Source organism: Alosa sapidissima, chromosome 16 (genome assembly GCF_018492685.1).
Source record: "Alosa sapidissima isolate fAloSap1 chromosome 16, fAloSap1.pri, whole genome shotgun sequence".
NCBI lineage: Eukaryota > Metazoa > Chordata > Actinopteri > Clupeiformes > Clupeidae > Alosa > Alosa sapidissima.
The window spans coordinates 27096324-27119469 of NC_055972.1; the positions used below are offsets into that span (position 1 = coordinate 27096324).

At 46.3% G+C, this 23146-nt stretch overlaps 1 protein-coding gene across 4 annotated transcripts in view; it reads left to right on the forward strand.

Moving 5' to 3' along the window:
* Positions 1-22992, forward strand: part of tmem63ba (transmembrane protein 63Ba) — a 56713-nt gene extending 33721 nt beyond the window's left edge. For all 4 annotated transcript variants that reach the window (XM_042066363.1, XM_042066361.1, XM_042066364.1 and 1 more), the window contains 9 exons: positions 6377-6483; positions 6902-6988; positions 7534-7599; positions 7985-8147; positions 9799-9904; positions 18524-18691; positions 18975-19090; positions 19237-19311; positions 20055-22992. In XM_042066363.1, the coding sequence (XP_041922297.1) occupies positions 6377-6483; positions 6902-6988; positions 7534-7599; positions 7985-8147; positions 9799-9904; positions 18524-18691; positions 18975-19090; positions 19237-19311; positions 20055-20225 (1059 nt within the window). In that variant the 3' untranslated portion in view covers positions 20226-22992. The remainder of the gene's footprint in view (positions 1-6376; positions 6484-6901; positions 6989-7533; positions 7600-7984; positions 8148-9798; positions 9905-18523; positions 18692-18974; positions 19091-19236; positions 19312-20054) is intronic.
* The last annotated feature ends 154 nt before the right edge of the window (positions 22993-23146 follow it).

The following is a 23146-nucleotide window of genomic DNA, read 5'->3' on the forward strand; positions in this document are numbered from 1 at the left end:
ATATTTATCACAATTGCAGAGACGCGTATGAGACAGTTTAAGACAAATCACTAGCTGGGTTTCTGTCCAACTCATTTGTGTCTTTTATGAGCACTAACCATTCTAGAAACGTTGGCTAAACTGTTTGCAAATTCAGCAAATCAGTGCACACTTCCATTAGCTGTTTCATGCAGTTATGGGATCAAAATGTAAGGTGGTCAGGGAACATGAAAACATCTGACAAAATGGTAACAAATATGAATGTATGTGAATAAAACAATGGTTACGAATGTTACCGCTGTTCTATGAATTTTGGATGACCGCCAGAGGCGGTGCTTAAAGCACCTGGATGTCCATCACATGCATGTGTAGGTCGAGTGTTTATATCAACAAAGTCACTTGTGACAGGGGTGACGTATGCCACCGCACCGGTACTTAAGGTACGCTCACCCCGGAAGTGACCTCTTGGCAATCTTCTCGGCAGTATTCCGACTGCCAAGCTCTGGCGGTCATCCGAAATTCATAGAACCTTTCGTTATATTTAATTTCTATTGACCGCCAGAGGTAGTGCTTAAAGCACCTGGATGACAAATAGAAACAAGGTCACGAGGAAGACCTCCTTCCCGTTTACGAAGTCTAAGAGTGGCTTGAGAGGGTGGCTGTGGCTAACGGGTTGTTTGCGGCTACATTGACCCTATAGAACCTTAGAAATGTGCAAGTTTTTTAATATATCACTTTGCCCCTGCTCATCCCCCTGGGTTGTGGGTTCAAAGGCCGCCAAGCTGAGAGGCTGGTTTGCATAAGATGAAGAAAAGGCCTTGGGCAAAAATGAAGGGTTTGGCCACAAGGTTAATCCTGTGCCATCAGGACTCCACTGTAAGTACTCTTGGCTGATAGAAAGGGTGTGTAACTCCCCCACTCTCTTAGCTGATGCCATGGCTAAGAGAAAAGCAGTTTTGAAGGAGAACCATTTTAAGTCTGACCTTCCAAGTGGTTCGAATGGGTGCTGACATGGTTCCCTTTAGAACCAGAGTCCCAGGAGGGTATTGGACTTTGTTGAGGGGGCCTTAGTCGCTGAGCACCCTTAAGAAAGCAGGTCACCAGTGTATAGGATCCCATCGTTACAGCGTCCACTCTGTTATGCATAGCCGATATAGCAGCTATAGTGGAAGCTGCAAGGCCCTCATCAAGATGTGACTGTAAGAAATTAAGGATAACTGGTACCGGGCAACTTGTTGGTTCCCATCTATGTATTTGGCAACATTTAACAAAAAGCTCCCAGCTGTTGGCGTAGAGCGCATTAGTGGAAGGTGCTTGTGAGCTGTGGATGATCTGCACCACTGCCGGATCACATGTACCTAACAATGGTTCGGCCCTTCAGAGGCCACACCCACAGTTGTAATCGTGCTGGGTTCGGGTGCCAGATTTGGCCACCCAGCTGAGAGAGGAGGTCTCTGCGTACGGGGAGGCGCCATGGCTGCCTGTCCAGGAGTCTGTATAGTACAGGGAACCAGACTCTCAATGGGTCCACTCCAGAGGACTGGAGGGTCTGGGACAGGGCTACAATCAGATGTGACATTGAGTTACCAATACGTGCCATGCACGCAGAGCATGCAGAGAATCATAGCTCTTTCCAATAAAATCATCTGTTAAACGGCACTGTGGCTGGGGACAGCGTGTGTCCGGCCTTAATGCCTCCTCAGGTGAGAGGATCAGGGCCGTGAGGGTCGGTTCTATACCTGGAATGCAGTCCAGACCATAACTGGATGCATCCTGCATGTTCGCCAGGGTTCTGCAGTCACTGGGGAGATGGGGAAAGCGTCTGGGATCTGACCAGCATCTTTGCAGCTCCTCGATATAGGGAGCTGAAGGCAGAACGCTCAAAGTAGTAGTAGAAGAGGAGGCCTGCTTAAAAAAGCCACTCTGAATACTTACCTCAGCCGGTGGTGTGTCCAACCCCAGGCGTGCCAGCGCTATTTTCACAGCAGGTTTGACCGCTGATGTTTGGCTAACGACTGAGCACCTCTGTGAACGAGGTCCGGTAGCATCTAGGGTGTTGGCATTAGAGTCATGAGACACCACATCTGCCTGTTCCTCCCCCCACTCAACAGTCGCTAAGCTCTCAGAGGAAAAGCACATCTTCCTCCCGGGCTTCCACAGCTGGGGACCGCACTGGGGGCAGTGCCTCTGACGAAGACAGTGAAGCGGCGGCAGCGAAACCGCCAGCAGGCTGTGCTTCGAGTCGTTGCAGGTCAAGAAGCATAGCCTTGATTTCAGCAAACTCTGACTACTCTACTCTTACTGGGGACTTCCCGTGACTCTGCCCTGCGTTTCAGTGACTTGGGGGGACTCTACCCAATCCCTGTGTGCAGGGGATGGTTGAGAGCTCAGCCTGCCCTCCAGTTGGGCCAGCCTAGCGCCCTGGGTGTCAGCTCAGGCAACTGCAGTTCATGCATGCCTGTTCAGTTAACCCCTGCCTTAGGTGTTCCATGCCAAGGCATCTTGGACACTCATCATGGCCATCGTCAGGCTCAGGAGGGCCCCGACATTCCACACAAATCATAAACATGTCCGTTTACTCGAAGGCGGACACTGGCTGATAATACCAGTCACAGCTTAATAGCTATACTGTATATAATACAGGCAACGTTAGGCTACCAAACCAATTAGGCACAGAGCAATAAGGAGCGAATACACTCTCACAGCCCAGCATGACTGACAGACAGACAGACAGACAGACCTTAACAGCAGAAATGGTAAACATATAACTAAACTCCACTGTACAATAAAGACAGTACAAGATAAGAAAACTAACAATACTAAATACACTATATAAATTAAATTAAGAAAGTCCAATGTGCTTGAGGGTGATCAAGCATAAGACGCTTGTAGTGGCCGGGCCGGGACTGGTAATGTGCTAAAGGGAGTGAGTGTCATGGTGAAGGTGCAAAAAATAGTCCAACATTAGTCCAACAGTGCAAGAGTAAGGTCTAGAGACCAGCATAAATAATATGGACAAATAGGAGAGTAAAGTATAATGTAGACAAGGTAGAGTAAAAAACTATTTCAGTGCAAGAACAGGTTGAGGTAATGGGGTTATAGCCATTCATTCATTCAGTATTGTAGCAGAAGCCTGACCGCAGCCTTTGATCATGTGTGCTAATATAGCATGAAAAACAGTGTAGCAGTAAAACAGTAGTAAAAAACATTAGGCTGTGTACATTAGTAAAACAGTAGTAAAGCAGTAGTGGCAGTCAGTACTCAAACATGGAGAGGCAGACAGACTAAGCAGAGAAGTCTATCTCTCCTCTTCCCTTTAGTGAGGCATTGAACAGTTCAATGGCCCTAGGAACAAATGACTTCCTCAGCCTTTCAGTTGTGCATGGCAGTGAGCGAAGTCTCCAGCTGATCAAGCTCTTTTGCTTTTTGATAGTGCTGTAGAGTGGATGACACTCATTGTCCAAGATGTTGATCAGTTTGTTTAGGGTCCTTTTGTCAGATATTGAAGTAATGCACTCCAGTTCAGCTCCCACTGCAGAGCCAGCCTTTCTTACCAGCCTGTCAAGTCGCCCAGCATCCTTCTTCTTTGTGCTTCCTCCCCAGCATAGAAGAGGGCGCTGGCCACAACAGACTGGTAGAACATCCTGAGGAGCTTGCTGCACACATTGAAGGACCGCAGCCTCCTCAGGAAGTACAGCCTGCTCTGTCCTTTCTTGTAGAGTGCATCAGTGTTATAAACTGGGCTGACCAGTCCAGTTTATTGTCCAGGTGGAGACCCAGATACTTGTAGGTGCTTACCACCTCCACATTGACCCCATCAATAGAGACTGGTAGCAGAGCGGGCTTAGACCTGCGGAAATCCACCACCATCTCCTTGGTCTTTGAAGTGTTGAGTTGAAGGTGATTGAGTTTACACCACTGCACAAAGTCCTCCACCAGGCTCATGTACTCCTCCTCTTGCTCGTCCCTGATACACCCTACAATTGCAGTATCATCAGAAAACTTCTGCATATGGCATGACTCGGTGTTGTAGCAGAAGTCAGATGTGTACAGGGTGAACAGGACTGGAGAGAGCACAGTTCCCTGTGGCGCTCCGGTGCTGCTGATCACAGTGTCAGAGAGGCAGTTCTTCAGTTTGACGAACTGTGGTCGCTCGGTCAGGTAATCTGTGATCCAGGTTACCAGGTGAGCATCCACACCCATCTGCAAGAGCTTGTCTCCCAGTCTGAGGGGTTGGATGGTGTTAAAAGCACTTGAGAAATCAAAGAACATGATTCTCACAGCACTTTTCCCCTTGTCTAGGTGAGAATGTGTCCTGTGTAAAAGATAAGTGATGGCATCGTCCACGCCCACTTTCTCCTTGTATGCAAACTGTAACGGGTCTAGTGCATGGCGTACCTGGGCTCTGAGCATACCTAAGACCAGTCGCTCCATTGTTTTCATCACATGTGATGTTAAAGCGACAGGCCTGAAGTCATTAAGCTCACTGGTGTGTGGTTTCTTGGTGACGGGGGTGAGACATGATGTCTTCCACAGTGTTGGAACTTGTCCGAGACGTAGACTCCAGTTGAAGATGTGCTTCAGTGGCTCCCCCAGTTCAGCAGCACAGGCCTTGAGCAGCCTTGGACACAGTCTGTCAGGCCAGGCTGCCTTCCGAGGATGAAGTTTTTTTAAAAGATAACTTACTTGATCAGCTGTAATGAGTGAGGGGTGGAGGAGGGGTGCTTCTGAGAGGGTTGTCATGTGGCTAGAGACTGATGGCTGTTGGCTGAAGCCATTGTTGCCACACTACTCTTGGTCACCATGTGAGGGAGAGGTGCGATAGCCTGATCAGCAGTGATGATGGAGGGGGGGAGGGGAGGGGGGCAGCATCTGGGGTCTGTGTGTCTGATGGCTGTTGACGACTAAGGTCGTTGTCACCTTGTTGTTCGTGGTCGCCATGTGGGGGAGGGGTGCAATATCCAGTGATGGTGGGGGTGAGTGTTGCACTGGTAATATAAAAACGTTTAAATTACAATGCGGGTAGGCCGAAACCCTGCTCACCCGTTGGATAGAAAGAGTGATGAACCGCGAACGAAATTATAAACAGCTCAGTCAGAAACCAGAACTTGGCGAGCAGCCGCTATTTTTTTTATTAGATACTCTTATCAATGCGCTGTCGAGAACACAAAAAGCATTACATCCAATGTTTCAGAATATTATAGCCTATATTATATTGGAATAAGGCGAAAACACCCAAACGATCTCAACCAAACGTGAGCTCCAATATTATCAGTAGCCGAAGTAGAGCGAGCCCACTCGTAACGGCGTAAAAATGGAGGTAATGGACTTGCCCGATAACTTTCATCGAAACAAAGTTGTAGTTCAGTCTAATCGCAGTCTTAAAGAGGGCGAAAAGAATCGCTGCTTGAACCCAAAAGTTTGTAAGACGTTTGTCTACTACGTTCACACTCCAACAAACCTACTTCCTCACGAAAAGATATCAAGAGGTCACTTCAGGGGTGAGTGTCCCTTAAGTACCAGTGCGGTGGCTTATGTCACCCCTGTCACAAGTGACTTTGTTGATATAAACACTCGACCTACACGTGCATGTGATGGACATCCAAGTGCTTTAAGCACCGCCTCTGGCGGTCAGTAGAAAGTTGCATTGCACCCTTTGTGATTAGGAAGTTAATCCACCCCCCGTAGCATATCATATTCTGTTTTCATTTCAAGATTTTAAGCAAACGTCAAGTGTTTCCAGTCCAGATTTCTTATTGAAATGGTCAAAATATGCATTGAAAAGTTGGGTTGAACCCCATTTCCTCTCCAATGTTCCAGTTATATAGCACTAAGTTTCCATGTTAAGGTAGTGGCTACTCTGTCTAGACCATGGTGCAATCCATGGAAGCCTCAGGCCAGAGATCAGCTGAGTATAAAAGTTCATAGTCTAGGTCGCTGAGCAGGGCTGCTTCTATGTGTGATGGATGGGAGCAGCCTTACCGTTTGTAAGTGCAATTACAGACACTTATCAGGTGGCTTCATCGAGGTTCTCTCTGGTCCTAATGTGTGTGTTGTGTGTTCCATTTTTAAAGCAATATTCGGGAATACATTTTCTCCACCCTGACCTCTGTCTGTTACTGAATGTAGTTTACTTTGGGTTCAAATTCTATAGCATAAAAAATTGAAAATATTGACAGGAATGCTGGCTTCTGGTATAGCCGACAGAGATGAAGGTTTTGCAGGGGGGAAAAGTCTGAAATATTGCTTTGTGTAAATTCCAGGTGCAGTGAAACCTCTCTGCAGAGCATTTTCACTGTGCTTTCATGGTGTCACACCCTAACCACTCTGCACCTCCTCCCCCACCCCACCCCACCCCCTCCCCCCACCTCATGACCTTGTCTGTGTGGTCCTCCAGAATCCCATCGTCACCCAGTTCTTCCCCACCCTGCTGCTGTGGAGCTTCTCTTCCCTGCTCCCCACCATTGTCTACTACTCCGCCTTCTTTGAGGCCCACTGGACACGGTATCTGACCCGACCCGACACAACACACAGCTCAACCCACAGATCCACGCACTCACAGATCCACGCACTCACAGATTCTCTGGTGGTGGAAAAGGGCTAACAGAGACCCAACACAACCCACAGACCCACACACTCACGCACAGACCCAAAAGACTGGTCAAATAAAGGCACTCACAGAATTGCATGAGCTCGAGCACACAGGAAACACACATGTGGTGAAGACGGTCAAACTAGTTCTAGGTGTGTGTGTGTTGTGTGTTTGTGTGTGTGTGTGTGTGTGTGTGTGTGTGTGTGTGTGTGTGTGTGTGTGTGAGTGATTCACCAACACTCAGGAGAAATACGTTTAATTGTAAAATAAACAAAATGACAAAGCTAGGATTCAAACAGTGTGTTTTTCAACCCACTCATTCCCCATCAGGTCTGGGGAGAACAGGACCACCATGCACAAGTGCTACACCTTCCTCATCTTCATGGTCTTACTACTGCCATCTCTTGGACTGACCAGGTACTGCACCTACTGCTGATCTGGTTTGTTTTTATAAACCGTTGATGTGTTGGTTGACATGATGAAAAGATTTCCGTCTTATGAAACATAATATACATTTGTTTTTATGACCTTCATATTTATATTAATTTGTATTGTTCATTTTATGGGTGTAAGGAAATATTGATTATATCAAATATTGCAGTATTTTATTCAGCAATACTGTATTGATTTTCAAAAAAATAATATCTATTTCTTTTTTTTTTAAATGTATTAATGTTTACATGCAAGCACTTAATTTTGTTATTGACATGGGCGGAACGGTACTGTACAGTGTGCTGAATTATTTGTGCAAAGCAGTCATTTTTACTTACATTTTATGTTTATGATGGTGTATTTTTTTTTTTTTTTTTTAATATCAGTTTGTATAAAATTAGACTTAAAAATTGCAGTATTGAAATATATTGCAAATCATAACCCATGTATGGTGATGCGCATCGTATTGCCAGATTCTTGCCAATAGCCAGCCCTAATTCATTTGGTTGTCTGTTCTTTTCAAATTGTAGTTTGGATCTTTTCTTCCGCTGGCTATTTGACACAACGTTCCTAGACAAGGCGGCTGTCAGATTTGAGTGAGTATTACCAACGTTTTTTGGCATTTGAGATATGTTTTGTAATTCCTAATTATTCATAAAGGTAGTATAAGGATGTGGATTTTAAGATGTTGTTGACTCACAAGAAACTAAGAAAACCAGTTACATTCACCTTTTTAAATCAGCTACAGTAATTTTCATGTTTATTAGCCGCATTGTGTATAAGCGGGTAGCAGGACAGTGTGTTATGCAAGTTAAAAGAAACAAAACCATATTAATACCATATTAACTGCCCCCGTGTATTAACCTCATAGCTAAAGAAATATTGCTAAATCAATGTATAAGCCGCGGCTAATAGTTGAGAAGTTACGGTATTGGTTTAGACTTTAAACTCTAACTTTAGTTGTGTGTTCTGCTGCCATAGGTGTGTGTTCTTGCCAGACAACGGGGCGTTCTTTGTGAACTATGTGATTGCGTCAGCGTTCATCGGTAATGCCATGGACCTGCTGCGGATCCCCGGTCTGCTCATGTACATGATACGCCTCCTACTCGCGCGCTCAGCCGCTGAGAGGAGGAACGTCAAGAGGGTTCGTTCTCATCATTCTCCTTCATGTTTCTCAGTGCTGTGTCAGTAGCACTTGTTGTCATGAGTTGTGGCCTGGATTGTGATGTAAGGGGATTTTCTGAAATGAGTGGAGCATGTTCATTCTTGAGAATATTTAGGAGAACATTATGAATTGATGGAAATGTGAATCAGTAATGCATTTCATGGTGAAACTTGCTGAAATCACTTGCATTGAGACTAGGGTTGCAAAGGGGCGGAAAATTTCTGGTAAATTTCCGGAAACTTACCGGAAACTTTCCATGGGAAGTTAAGCTGGGGAATTTTGGAAATATTCCAAATTGGAAATTTTCATGGAATTAAAGGAAATTATGGAAATAAATGGGAATTTACGGGAATTAACTGGACATTTTTGGTAATTCCTACTGTTTCTATATAGACTATATAGACTATACAGACATTAACATTTTGTTTCGTAATAAGCAATATGATTTGTTTGTTCGTATTTTCACTTAGCTTAGTATACAAAGATAGCTAACATGCCAGCGGGAATCCCATTATCTGCCTATGGTTTAGCGTGCTAAGCTAGCAACAATGAAACCACTGAACTGCCCAAGATACACCACGCCACTCAACAACAAAATCCAATTGGTTGGAAGATTGACTGACGTTCAGTTAGAATCCCAGAAAATGGTAAAACAAATAAAAATATAATGACACAACATACCACCCCAACCAAACCTTATAGATTTTGTAAATTATATATAAGTTGTCAAGCTTAATCAGACAGATTAATCGTCACATTACAGTTTATGCAAAATGATGTACACCCATTTGAATGAGGATAAAAGTGACGACAAGCCAATAACTGGGCAACTCTGTTTGCAAACTTCCCCCAGTTTCACACCAGTTATTCCCACATGAGATGACATTTTCACTGGGAATTTATTTTCCCCATGCACATGAACACACCATAGGTTTCCTTTATGTCTAGTAGCCTATGCTGATTGCTGTTTGCATGGGATTGACGTATGTGCAAGGTAGAAATTTGACTGAAATTGCATTAAATCAGGTTGTTTTAACTAATATTATGCTGCAAGATGGGGTTTTGTCCACCACATTTAAGTTTCCTGTTATAGACTATATTAAAAATTCCCAGTTTATTCCCATTAATTCCCGTTTATTCCTGTTCATTTCTGTATATTCCCGTTAATTCCCATGGAAAGTTTCCAACTTTGAAAATTCCCGGAATTTTGCAACCCTAATTGAAACACTATGCTGTATATGGGCATGGCTTCAGACAGTTGTAGATGGGTTTAAGGCATTTTATGTCATTTTGATTTGGTGTGGCATGGCATCTTTCTACACACTGTAAAATGTGTTATAACATGTGGTGTGCAAAACAGTAGCTCTAGCTAGCTTCACATATTGTGTAGTAGTGGTGGTGGTGGTGGTGGTGGTAGTAGTAGTAGTCCTTTATTTTGTTACATTTTTGAGTGGAACATGTGTACGTACATGAACGAACGGTATCCTCCATATAGCTTTATTCATTGCTTTGATCAACAGGAAACAGACGTTTGACGAACATTTTGGTGCAACTTTAGTTGATAATTGCACAACCTCAGGAGGGTTTGAGGATTGAGGCTTGACCTCAAATCTTATTTCTGTGTTTCCAGCACCAGGCCTATGAGTTCCAGTTCGGGGCGGCCTACGCCTGGTTGATGAACGTCTTCACCGTGGTCATGACCTACAGCATCACCTGCCCCATCATCGTGCCCTTCGGTAGGCCTCCCACTCCAGTCATTAGCTCTGTTTCCATCTAGCCATATCCAGTTATGGGATTTTTAGCATATGAAAATGTGCATCAATTCCTGTTGAACTTCATGAAGATGATTAACTTAAAGGGGAACATTTGGCTTAATTTACCTTAACTGAACAGCTTCAAAGTCTTGTAATGGTTATATGACTTTTTTTCGGGTTGAATGGTGGCCGTCTCGCTTCCCCCTAGCGCCCGTGAGCGGAAAAACCAACCTTGCAATTTTGGGCCGGCGGGCCAGCGGCCTCAGAGAAAGAAAATCTTGCAGCCATAGCTCGCAGCCTCGTGATGTAAAGAATTGCTTTACTGCACTACACACATACACGCCAGGCACCGGCTAGAACAAGGTAGCGATGGAGTTTCTCAGACATTCGTAATGGCAGAGCCAGCGAAAAGAAGCAGAAAGCAAGTGAACCATTGTCGGAGGAGGAAAACGGCAGACTGACCGATATTATACTCTGAAGCTGTACGGGGAGCTCTGCAGAGAAACCTTCGAGCAAAAAGCGAGAAAACGGCAAAGAAATTACAAAAAACTGCATAGTTTCTCTTAAATTCATGGTAAGGGTGTAGATTGAACTTGCTACTCATGCATCAGTTAAAATCAGGTTGATGAAAATGGATATATTTGCATCATCTGAGGTTTGTTACAATGTTATTAAATGTTTCTGTTGAAGGTGCCCTAGATAACCTCAAATGTTAAACTCACAGCTGTTCACATCTCCCTTGACGAAGAGAACATCCATTTTTAAGTCCCACAATCCAGCAGGCTGTTCCACAGACAGAGTGTCTTGTACTGCTCAAGAAGAAGCCGCAGAGACATATTTGGCTGTGTTGATCTATGGCTCCATGTCCTACTTGCCTTCCTAAAGGGTACTACCAGAGCCCATCTACGGAGAGCCTTGCCACTCCGTATTAAGTCCCATTGTACCGAATTTTGGATGCAGTTCCACCAGAGTTCCACTGGGGGCGATCGCCATGAGTGCAGAATGAATGGGAGTCAATGGATCTAGACGGCTAAATTTGTCTCCTTCACCTGATTGTCGTTGACAAATCTCAGATTTGATTGTAGTTTGTATAAATTCAACATGGGTTATAGGTCAAAAGTTGAATGAACGAGTACTTATGTCCTTTTGATTTCTTACAGGTTGGGCCGTTGTTGCACATAATACGCTAGCATTGTGCTAATGAAGGACGTCATTGACACATTTGAAAGGCTTTTTAGAACAATTAAGTGACTTTAAAAAATATAATACTCAACCAAATGTATTTTCTTTGCCTCCCCTTTCGAATACAATACTCAAATTATATGTAAAAAAATTATATCCCGAGAAAAGTGGATTTTGAGGGGTACAGCTCCATAGACCTCGTTGCATTCTGCACTCGTGGACGAGCGCCTTCATGTGGAACCACAGGAGGAACTGCAACCAGTTCAGAAACCGGAAGTTCTCTTTCAAGCATTCATTCGGTATCTCACTATGGGACATGCCCCCTCGCGAGTTCCCCAGAAGCCATTATTTCATTACGCCAGCCACCATTGGCTGGACGACTGACGTATGTGACGTGGAGGAGGTACTTCCTCCTCCCTTATATTCTACGGCGCAACGTCATTGCTTCAGTCTAAAACCTCTTCTCGCCCCCAGAGGCTTGCTCTCTCGTATACAGGTGCTGTGGCTTGGTGGCTTAACTGTTCTTTGAGCGAGGTAACAACTCGGTCCCCGAACACTACCTTAACGCCGCTCCATCTTCGAAGAGCACTGGTTTGGACTTGGCTAGTCTGTCGCCAAACAGTAGCCTCTCCCTTGCTAGCCTGTCTCCAAACAGTAGCACGCTAGCCTGTCTCCAAACAGTAGCCCGCTAGCCTGTCTCCAAACGGTAGCCTCCAAACCCCAAAGCTAGTCTGTCTCCATACAGTAGCTCCAAAGCTAGTCTGTCACCAAACAGTAGCAACCGCTAGCCTGTCCTCAAACAGTAGCGAAACAACATGTCGACGCCAGTGCCCCCCCCTCCCCGCGAGGAAGTGCGAAGCCCCGGCTAGGATGTGTTTGTGTGGGAACAAGATTTTGGCCGCTGACACCCACCAGGTGTGTGCTGCGTGTCCGGGGCTGCAACACGCCCAGACCGCGTTAACATCCCCAGAAGTGTGTGAACACTGCGCCCGACTTTCCCTCCGGTCTCGCCGACATAGGCTAGCACGCCTAGCTAGTCTCACCGACGACGACCCCATGCTAGGAGCGGATGACCCCCCTCCCCTTGAGTCAGCAACCCTTTCCCAGGAGCCGGCCAGCGCTGGAGAACTGGGCACTAGCTGGGGCGACCAGCTCGACGCTCTATCGCCTATATCCGACACCGAAGACAGCCCAATGGGGATGCTAGGTGCGATTGACGAAGCTGAACTCATCTCAGAGGATGACTCCGTCGACCTACTATCCCTGGGGGATGAGGACAGCGACGACTTATTCCTCCCAGCCACTCAGGCTGCTCGCCCGAGCGGCGTGAGAAGTGATAGCACCGCCACTGAGGCTGATGAAGCTGCAAGCGTGGGCCTTCACGACGTCTGTAAGAGAGCAGCTGCAAAGCTCGGAGGCCCAGAAGGAGACTGTGTCCTCTCGCTACGAGGGAAAGAGGCTCCTGAAGGCTAAAAGCTCCACCAGACACCTACTGCCAGTCATCCCCGAGTGCCTCGAGGAAGCCACACGCTCATGGAGCAGCCCATTCTCAGCGAAAAACCCGGCCCAAGGGCTTGCGGCGCTGGAATGGCCAGACATGGAAAGCAGTGGATTCTCCCATCTGCCCCCTGTCAAACCGCTCCTGGCCTCCCATTTCCACCCCACCCGGAAGTCTGCGATGACGCCCTTGGGACCCGCATTCCCCTCCAAAGCCGACAATTTCCAGTCCGCCGTGACTGAAAAAAGCTACAAAGCAGTGGCGTCGGCGGTGAGAGCTCTCAACGCCTCATCTCTGCTCATGGCCTACCAAGCCGAGCTGGAGGAAGACTTCTCGTCCGCCCCCAACCAGCCAGCTGTGTGGGACGAAATGTGTGTGGTCACAGACCTCTGCCTACGGCTACACAGGTGTGCGGTGCAAACGGCGGGACGGGCTATGGCCCTCATGGTCTCCCAAGAGAGAGCTCGCTGGCTCAACCTCTCCAGCCTCTCCCACAAGGAGAAGACCCAGCTGCTAGATGTGCCCGTGGACCCCAAAGGCCTCTTTGGACCAGCCGTGGCCACTATGCAAAAGCGGTGTGAGGAAAAGAAACGGGACGGTGAAGCGCTGCAGCTGTGCCTCCCCAGAAAGGCACAAGCCCCCGCTCCCAAAGCACCCAGACAGACGTTCTCCGAGGCAGCGGCACGCCCGCCGCAGTACCGGACACTGAGATGTCAGCTCCCGACCCAGACTGGCACTCAGAGCCTTGGTAAGACCCCCGAGCTCAAAGGTGCCTGGGTTAAAAAGCCCTTTAACCCTAACGCGACACAGGGAGGTCAGCAAAACCCCCCACCCGCGCAGGGAGCGAGGAAGAAGAAGCGCTCCCCCCTCCTCGACTCACACCGGCCCCGTTCCTGGGCCTGTTCAAAGAGGCATGTTCACTGCCCACCAAGAGGCGTGCAGAGGCCACAGAGGCGCTGGCAGTTCACAGCCCACTGCGGAGAAGAGACCTGGAGTGCCAGTTTGAGCCCCAACAGAGTCTCACAAGCACACACCAGTGCCCCCCTTCAAAAATAAATGTCTCGGTGCGCAGCCGGGCCGAGGGCGTATCCGTCAAAAGAATGCAAAAAATTGTCAAATGAACAAAAAAGCTCTTACAAAAAATCACGAGCCATGTTCAGTGGCAATGGCGTGCAATCACTCCCTAATAACGCCACCAAGCGGAGCCAAAGCTCCACCGGTGGCGATGGGCAACATATGCACGCTAGCGTTGCAGCCCATGCCAGCTCGGTCGCGCCAGTTAGCGCCACTAGATGGCGTCATTTCGCCACTGACCGAGCGCATCCAGTACTGGCGGATGCACGTGAAGTCAGACTGGATAATAAAGATTATCGCGAAAGGCTACCGCCTACAGTTCGCTACACCCCCACCCCCATTCAATGGGATTGTACAATCCCACGCTACAGGGGAATCTGCCCGTGTTCTACAGGGGGAAATAATTTCCCTGTTAAACAAACAAGCGATCGGAGTAGTCCCCATCGAGCAAAGCCGTCACGGTTTTTACTCGAGGTATTTTCTGGTCCCAAAGAAAGGGGGGGGGGCTTGCGCCCGATATTGGACCTGCGTGCACTGAACAGATACCTAAGAAAGTACAGGTTCAGGATGCTAACCAACGACGCATTAATGCGCTTCGTGCGCCCGGGCGATTGGTTCACCTCAGTGGATCTGACCGATGCGTTCCTACACGTCCCGATCTATCCGCCCCACAGAAAGTTCCTCAGGTTTGCCTTTCGAGGTGTGGCCTACGAGTGGCTTGCCCTCCCATTTGGCCTTGCGCTCAGCCCCAGAGTCTTCGTCAAGGTCACCGAAGCGGCTATCGCTCCGGGAAAAGGGTTTACGTCTGGCTACTTTTATCGACGACTGGCTGGTGGCCGCGCACTCATACCAGGAAGCGCAGCAGCACACGGCTCTCCTAACGGAGCACCTGTTGTTACTAGGCTTCAGAATAAACTGGGAGAAAAGCGTGCTGCGCCCGTGTCAGATCACCACCTTCATGGGGCTGTCTCTAAACTCCGTCTCATTCAGAGCGCGCCTGTCAGCGGAACGAGTCAAAGCGCTTTTCCGCAGGGGGGTTACTGTGAAATTCAGGGTCTGCCTCAGACTCCTGGGCCTCATGGCGTCAGCCTTGGTGGTCGTACCCCTCGGCCGTTTATACATGAGGGCTGTTCAGCGATGGGTGGCGTCGCTGGGATTGAATCACTCGCGTCACTGCCATCGCCCTGTCGCAATCTCCGCAGCCTGCTGCGCTGCGCTAAGGCCCTGGAAACGCCCACTCTTCCACAGAGGGAACTACGATGGGTGCTATCCTACACAGGAAAGTGGTGACGACGGATGCCTCGCTGAGCGGCTGGGGAGCTACTCACGAGGGCAGGTCGATAAACGGGGTGTGCACATACACCTTCTAGAACTGATGGCGGTTTGGCTCGCACTCAGACATTTTCTGCCCATCCTGAGAGGGCATCATGTCTTGGTCAGAACAGACAACACCACTGTGGTGGCTTATGTCAACAAGCAGGGGGGACTGAGGTCTCGTCATATGCACACGTTGGCACACAGACTGATCTTATGGATCAGCACACGGCTCCTGTCGTTGAAAGCGACACACGTCCCCGGTGTATTGAATTTGGGTGCAGATTTATTATCCAGGGGCAACCCCCGCTACGGAGACTGGAAACTCCACAGCAATGTGGTGGCTCAAATCTGATGGCTCAAATCGCCCTACCTTCGAGCCATTACAACAGTTGGATCTTAAAGTGCTCTCACTCAAGATGGCTTTGTTGGTGACTTTGGCTAAACGCGTAAGCGATATTCATGCCCTATCTGTGAATACAGCCTGTATGCAATTTTTCCCGGGTGACTCGAGGGTTGTATTAAAACCCAACCCAGCGTTCATTCCGAAGGTTTTCAACCCGTCACTGTCGTGTCGGCCGATTGAACTATTTGCGTTTAACCCACCGCCTTTCGCCTCCCCGGAGCAGGAGCGGCTGAATGCGCTCTGTCCGGTCAGGGCGTTGCGTGCGTACGTGGACAAAACAGCGGAGTTAAGGAAAACGGAACAGCTGTTTGTGTCTTGTGCAAAGTCACATCTGGGTAGACCGCTCACTAAGCAGCGTCTATCACAATGGATTGTGGCAGCTATTGCCCTGGCCTATACGACTAAGGGGTTACAACCCCCAGTCGGTTTACGAGCCCATTCCACTCGAGGAATGTCGACATCATGGGCTTTATTTCAGGGCTTCCCCATAGAGGATGTATGCTTGGCAGTGTGTTGGGCAAACCCGACAACGTTTGTCAGGTTTTAGACTTGATGTCACAGCCCCGACTTTGGCGCATTCAGTGTTAGGCACTGGGACGCCGGGGGCGCACTGATGTTGTTGGGGATCGCAAGCTTGTCTGGCAATCCGGGAGTCACGATATCCCATAGTGAGATACCGAATGAATGCTTGAAAGAGAACCCCGGTTCTCTGATCGCATGAGTGAGGTATCTCACCAGACCACCCTCCTTGCCGGTGGCGAGAAGAGGTTGGTTAGCTAGACTGAAGCAATACATCAGTCGTCCAGCCAATGGTGGCTGGCGTAATGAAATAATGGCTTCTGGGGAACTCGCGAGGGGGCGTGTCCCACAGAGAGATACCTCACTCATGCTATCAGAGAACCGGGGTTACGTGAGTAACCTCAAGTTTTCCGAGAGTGGCAGTTCTCCCCTTATTAGACATTCTCTGGTACTACATACTCTCCATACACTCCCGACCGGTAGCGCAACAATGTGACGTCAAAATTGCGTCATTTCCTCTGTCGCACGAGAAATTTCAGCCTCGCGCAGGCAGGTCGTGCACAGGAGATTTTTTTTCAGATGTGCGCGACAAGCAGGATGAGCTTGAAGCCAAGATCAGGGAACATGCGTGCCTCTATACAAACATAAACCACATTCAGGCATTTCATATAGCCTAGCCCACATCTTAAATAAACGCGATGTTTGAATAGTCAGTTTGAGAAGAGAGGGAAATTAACCTGGCTAGGTTACCAGCGAGAGTTCGTGAATTTAAATAGTTTGCTGGATAAGTTAATGAAGCTACCAGAGAGAGATGTAACAGGGAATTAAGATGAAAGAACTAGGACCCAGGGACATGCCAGTAATCCAGCAAAAGGTAACAAAGTTATGTATTTTCAACCAAAGGATATCTAAGACCTGAAAAAAAATCTCTTTCCACCTTAGGAAATTAGGCTACACAAACTCATCTCTCAGCACCAGCCAGCTAGCTAAAATTTCCCTCGGGATGAATAAAGTATCTGTCTGTCTGTCTGTCTGTCTGTCTGTCTGTCTGTCTGTCTGTGTCTGTCTGTCGTTGTGAATAGCAGCAACCGAAGTCTGAAGTATCATCACAGAGGGTAGTTTTTACTGCCATTGAGGCCAATGGCAATTCAGGAGAATATTGCAACTAGTGTAGTGACCACCAGCGCGAGTATAAATGGTTACGGCGCTCCCGTGACGTCACATTGTTGCACTACCGGTCGGGAGTGGCGAGTATGTTGAAGGCTTAATCCCCCCCACTTAAGTTATCTTCTTATCTGATTATCATTAAGATCTCTAGTACACTAGACAATGGTAGCAGGGACGCCTGCCATTACACACATGCTGCCATACTGTACTCAGTACTGTGTGTTACTGGTGGGTCCTCCCAAGTTCACTAAAGTTGCTTTTTCACTGCATGGTATCTACTCAACTCGCCTCGACTCTACTCTTCTCTACTTTTTTTTGTTTTCTATTAGCAAAAACTGGTACCTGGTACTATTTTTGGGATCGCCTCTGTTGAGGTTCCAAGCGAGCTGAGGCGATACCAGAAGGTGACGTGAAAGTATTGCAGGTTACTGATTGGTCGCTATTGACATTGCTGTGTTCTGGACAAGCCCGTCATTTTTTTTTTAAAGTATATTTTTTGGCCTTTTTGCCTTTATTCAGATAGTACAGTAAAGATAGACAGGAAGCGAGTGGGAGAGAGAGAGATGGGGTGGGGTCGGGAAATGACCGCAGGTCGGATTCGAACCTGGGTCCCCGTGGGCACTTGGACCCACAGCCCCCCCAAGCCCATCATTTTTAAAAAACAACCTCAGCCATACAGTGCTGTGCTAGCACAACAAGCAGTTAATGTTAATAACGTAACACAGTGTAGTTCTGAAAATTGTTCTTCGCAACAGGTCCATTCGTTAATTCAATAGAATAACATCCTGCACTTCGAAAAATTAGCATTCTATCAACTTATGAATTAACGAACAGTTTCTCATGGATTAAAATGAACGTTTAAACAAACAATCACATACCAGGAATCGGAAACAAACTCTCCTTGATTTCCTCCGTTGTTGATGGTGTTATTACTGTGGGTCCTATGTTAATGCCGCCATGCTAGTTTCCTTCTGTGTCGCTGTGCCACCCAGCTACATTAAAGAGGGTACTTTTTTGCAGTGGAAAAGGAAAACCTGGTACCTAAACCGAGGCGAGTTGAGCAGATACCATGCAGTGGCAAAGCAACTTAATGTCATAGTGAACAAATAAATTATTTTATGATACCAGTGCAGTTATATGTGAAAACCCTAGTGGGTTAGGTTAGATGGATTTTGTGTGCATCTCCCATGCTATGTTGACAGGACAGGCATGTTCATGCACAACTACAACAGTTGCAGTGGGGAGCTACTGTTTACAGTATATGTTGCTTCAATGTACATAGAATGTGTGATTCTGTGATGGTATTTGCTGTTTCAGCATTGTCCCTCCTGCCTCCATGGCATTGAAATATCTCTCTCCTTCTTTCTTTCTCTCTCTCTCCTCTCTCTCCCTCTCTCTCTCTTGCTCTCACTCTCGCTCTCTCTCGCTCCTCTCTCCCCAGGCCTGATGTACATGCTGCTGAAGCACCTGGTCGACAGGTACAACATGTACTACGCCTACCTGCCCTCCAAACTGGACAAGAAGATCCACTCGGGTGCAGTGAACCAGGTGGTGGCTGCGCCCATCCTCTGCCTCTTCTGGCTTCTCTTCTTCTCTGTGGTGCGCATAGGTGAGACCCTCTCTCCGAAGCAGCAGGCTCAACTTAACAGGGCAGGGCCCCGAGAAAGACCAGGACTGTTGAGCCAAACTGAGGAAGGCCACTCAGGCCAAAATAATGTCATTTTCTAAACAATATGATCATTGTTGTCATCATTTTTTAAAGCTGTTAAAATCTTTTGTGGGGAAGGAATTTGGCTTGACTTGAGACCAGTTTGTTAGTTGAGAGGTGGATCCATCATCTTCTCCAGCTCAGTGTTCAACCAAACTCTTCTCTCGTTTCTCTTTGCCTGTAGGTTTTCGGGCCCCCACCTCGATGTTCACTTTCATCGTCTTGATTATCACCATTATCGTTTGCCTCTCCCATGTCGCCTTTGGCCATTTTAAATACCTCAGTGCTCATAACTACAAGGTAAGGAAAAGCATGTTGATAGACCACCCGAATCTGAGTAGTTACATTGTGATGTCCTTAGCCTTTTCTAATCACTGTTTCAGATTATTTTGTCAACCAAAGAGGGTCTCTTTTGTCAGCCATATTGACCATAATGTATCTTGTAGATTGATGTCAGCTCAGATGTAGATGGAGTGGAGAATGGTCGTCCACCAAATGTCTCCGCGCCCTCCAAGGCCACGGTAAGTCCCGCACAGATAAGAAATGCTTCTGCACACATCTGATTTGAATTGCATTTCTAACCACCTCCAAATGTGGATAAAGGCTAAATGCTTCATCAGGCTCACCTCCAATGTGGTTTGAATCATATTTGCAAAAATTGCATTTAACATTTTTTTTTGTTTTGCTGCTCAGAATAAAATTAGTCTAGATACAATCTGAATATACTAAACATCGGATTTGTGTTGGCATACTGAACATACCTAAAGTGGAAACAAAACAAAACCACTGCTGTTTTGCATTTTGTTTTAACTGTTCCAATACAACTTTGTATTATTGGATTACAATACTATTTTTCACAGCACTGGATCAATACATTAATCTCTCGTATTGTGACTTAATTACTACTGTATTTGTCTGTATTTGTATCTACTTATTACGTGTGGATTGTTATTGCAACACAATTTGAGACTGATGTCTCGATTAGAAAGACCATATAAAAGTTGATTTAAATTGTACTTTCAGCAGTACTATTGTGAAATATCATGTATTCTATTGCGAGTTGACATGTATCATGATGTGTTTTATATTGTGGGGTGAGTGGCAATGCCCAGCTATAGTTGACCTCTCTTGTGTGATCTGTTTGTTCTGTTGTCATGATTTTAAGCCCTCTATCTAGATTAGATTAGATTATATTTAACTTTGTCATTGTGCTGAGTAGAAGTACAAAGACAATGAAATGCATACCTGGTCTCTCTGCTTACAGTACATTGCCCACGTGCTGCAAGAGATGAACATGGACGACTTGGGCTCAGGCGGCAGTGACAACGACGGCCAGGGGTCCTCGCAGGACGAGGACATGATCAACCCAGTGGTCAACGAGGGCGACTTTCAGTCTGGGGAAGATCGTCTCATCGCCAACGAGGTCCATCAGTAACCCCTCTCGGGTAGGGGGGGGGCACGGTCAGGGTAGGGGACACGCTCCCCCACTGAACTCTGCCACTGACAACAACAAAAAACAACAACAAGAAATCAACAACAAAACACTGACTAGGAGGCGAAAGTAGCTCCTGGATGCCCACCCGCGCCCCTTCCTGCAGCAGCCTGTGCTGGCGGGTCAGGGGTCAGGGCCGCTTTTTCCTCCAGCCTCCCCGCACCCCCTCCTCGTCTGATGGTCAGCACTCCAGAGAGATGAACTGGCTGACGTTATAGCGTTTCCTTTTCTACTTAAGTTAGCTAAACCCCACTCACTCACATGTTATACTCTATCGACTGACAAGCACTCACCTCTCCCTTCCCTCCACCCTATCATGTACGTGTGTATATACACACACACACACACACACACACACACACATACCAACAGCAGGATAGTGGTTGGGAATGTTTGGGGCCATGACGACAGATCGACTGTGTTTGAGGTCCCTCCTGTGGATCCCCAGGCTGAGATGAGAGACTTAGTAAAAAAAAAAAAAACACCTCAGGAGTGTCGCTCCCATGGTCGTCATCGACTCTAAACTGCTAATATTCTCACACTCTCTTGTTCATTCATCCCTCCAAACTCCCTGAGAGAAAACACTACATTGTTATATCCCTTTGTTATTTTTAATCATTGGTCAATAATGTGATCTGATTTGTTTTTTTGTCCCCCCCCCCCTCCAAATTAAGTTCTTAATTAAGTCCTTAAGTTCTTAATTAAGTCCTTAAGTTCGATCTTCTTAAAGTGTAAAGTGTTGTCATTATGTTAACTAGTCTATATCTTGGTTTTGTCCACTGCTGTTAAGACTTCAGAAAAAATTGATACTGTACAGAACACCTCGATGGAGAACTAGCTGTAAAACGTTCTGTTGACGTGGTTGTCAGAACCTTTGTCTCCTAGTAACGAAACTACTAAAACTTCTGATGGGGTCTAATGACTGCTTTTGGCGTACAGAGCATGGGTCAAGTTCTCATAACTCGAACTTTGCATAGCCTATGGAGTAGGTTTCTCTTTTATAGTAGGCCAGCTTCTGTGAAAGACTTGGGTGTCCGTCACCCCCACATTTACTCTTATAAGAACTTCCTTAGGAGCGGAAATGTTTCGCGGTTTGCTTTGGTGTTCACACTGTCAACACTCCCAATGTCGTTCCTATCCAGATCCATCAATTTCAGTCAGGTTAGCTCTTGCTTAAAAGTGGAATGAATGTGAGACCAGTGCATGCCGTCTGCGGAAAAGTTCCTCACGTTTTGAGCTGCTTTTGATTTCTGTGAGGAGTTGGAATGAAACTGATTAGAGCTTGAGCTCATTCGAAATGACGTCTTCTGACAAATGATATCAACATGCACAGCATGTACAGGACTGTACATCCCAGGACTAAGTCATGTACAGGACTGACTTAGGATTTCTTTTTTTCTTCTCACATATACTAATTAATTTTTTAACGAATCATGATTTCACTAATAAGCTTTCCTGACCACTGTGGTTTTTAAACATTGCCTAATCTAAACAGTTAGTTACTAAATCTACAAATGTCCCATGTGTCGGCCTTATTAATCAATGTTATTTGGATATGCACATTCCCTCTGTAATTAAGTCATTAAATATATGATATATAATTACAATATTATGTTCATGACTATTACCCAGATCCTCTGGGTTTATGACAAAGGATCCATTTCAGTAGCAATACGGTTTCCCTGCTGATGAGTAACTTTAGCAATATGTAGGCATCCACTCTGGATTTAGCCGTTTTTGAAAAGCTATAGAAAAGATTGGATCATGCCTATGATGTGCTGCTGAACTTTGTTGCCGTTTGGCCCGTGTCTGCCTCTATTGATTTGAGGTCATACATGTACACTACACGTGAGATCAGGAAGTGTGATTGTGCTCACAATTTCCCCAAGTAATTTGTTTGAACTCCACAAAACCTCAGTGAGTTCACGGAGTTTTTTTTTTTTCTCCCCCTCAAGCCATTTACACAATAATTCTGTATTGTCTCATCTTTTGGGAATGTTTGCTTGTGACCTAATTAGTTATGACCTTCATTAGGAGGTTGAATGCTCTAGTGACTAGTGAGATTACTCAATGTAGCCAGGTGATGTGCAAGATGAATGTATGAATGCACTGATGCCATTCTCTAAGAATAGAATTGTTCCCCGCTGCATACTGTATCCGACTGTACATGGACATCTTGATAGTTTTAATAATTTATTAACATCTCAGCAGTGGCAAATAGTGTTACACATTAGGAATAATCTATTCCATATTTATTGCTCTCTATTTTTGTTTATTTGTTTGTTTCATCATGAAGGCAGATTTGCCTGGGATTGGCCTGTGGTCAATGGAGCTGTTAAATTTGTGAAATATATATTTGTGTACATAGATTAACTGCACTGCTCTTCAACACTATGCTTTGGTATTTATGACTACGTTTGTACAGTTGTAAGCAGTTTAAAAAAAAAATGGTATGTACAGTCACCATGTTTCCTGGTTTACTCTGCTCTCTGCGATCACAAATTGTTTCTTTTCCACTCTCTCCATATGAAATCTGTCACTGGAGGCAATTTTTCATATTTAGGGGATTTCCCTGTTTTTAATAATTTTGTAAATTAACTACGTTTTCTCTCTCTCTCTCTCTCCAAAAAAAGACTGTATATTTGGCAGAAACCACTGTCAACCCCTTCCAAGTCTTTGAACAATAAAATGGCATTTACTAATGAACTGATTTTGTTTTAGACTCCAAATTTTCTTGCATGTAGCCTATTGCATTTGTTGCATTGTAGCCTTGCTAGGAGACACTGACCACATAAAGACGATGACCGTCCAGTATAGTGATACAGTTAAATAGTTCTAATCCCAGCCAGAGCATGAAGGCACAC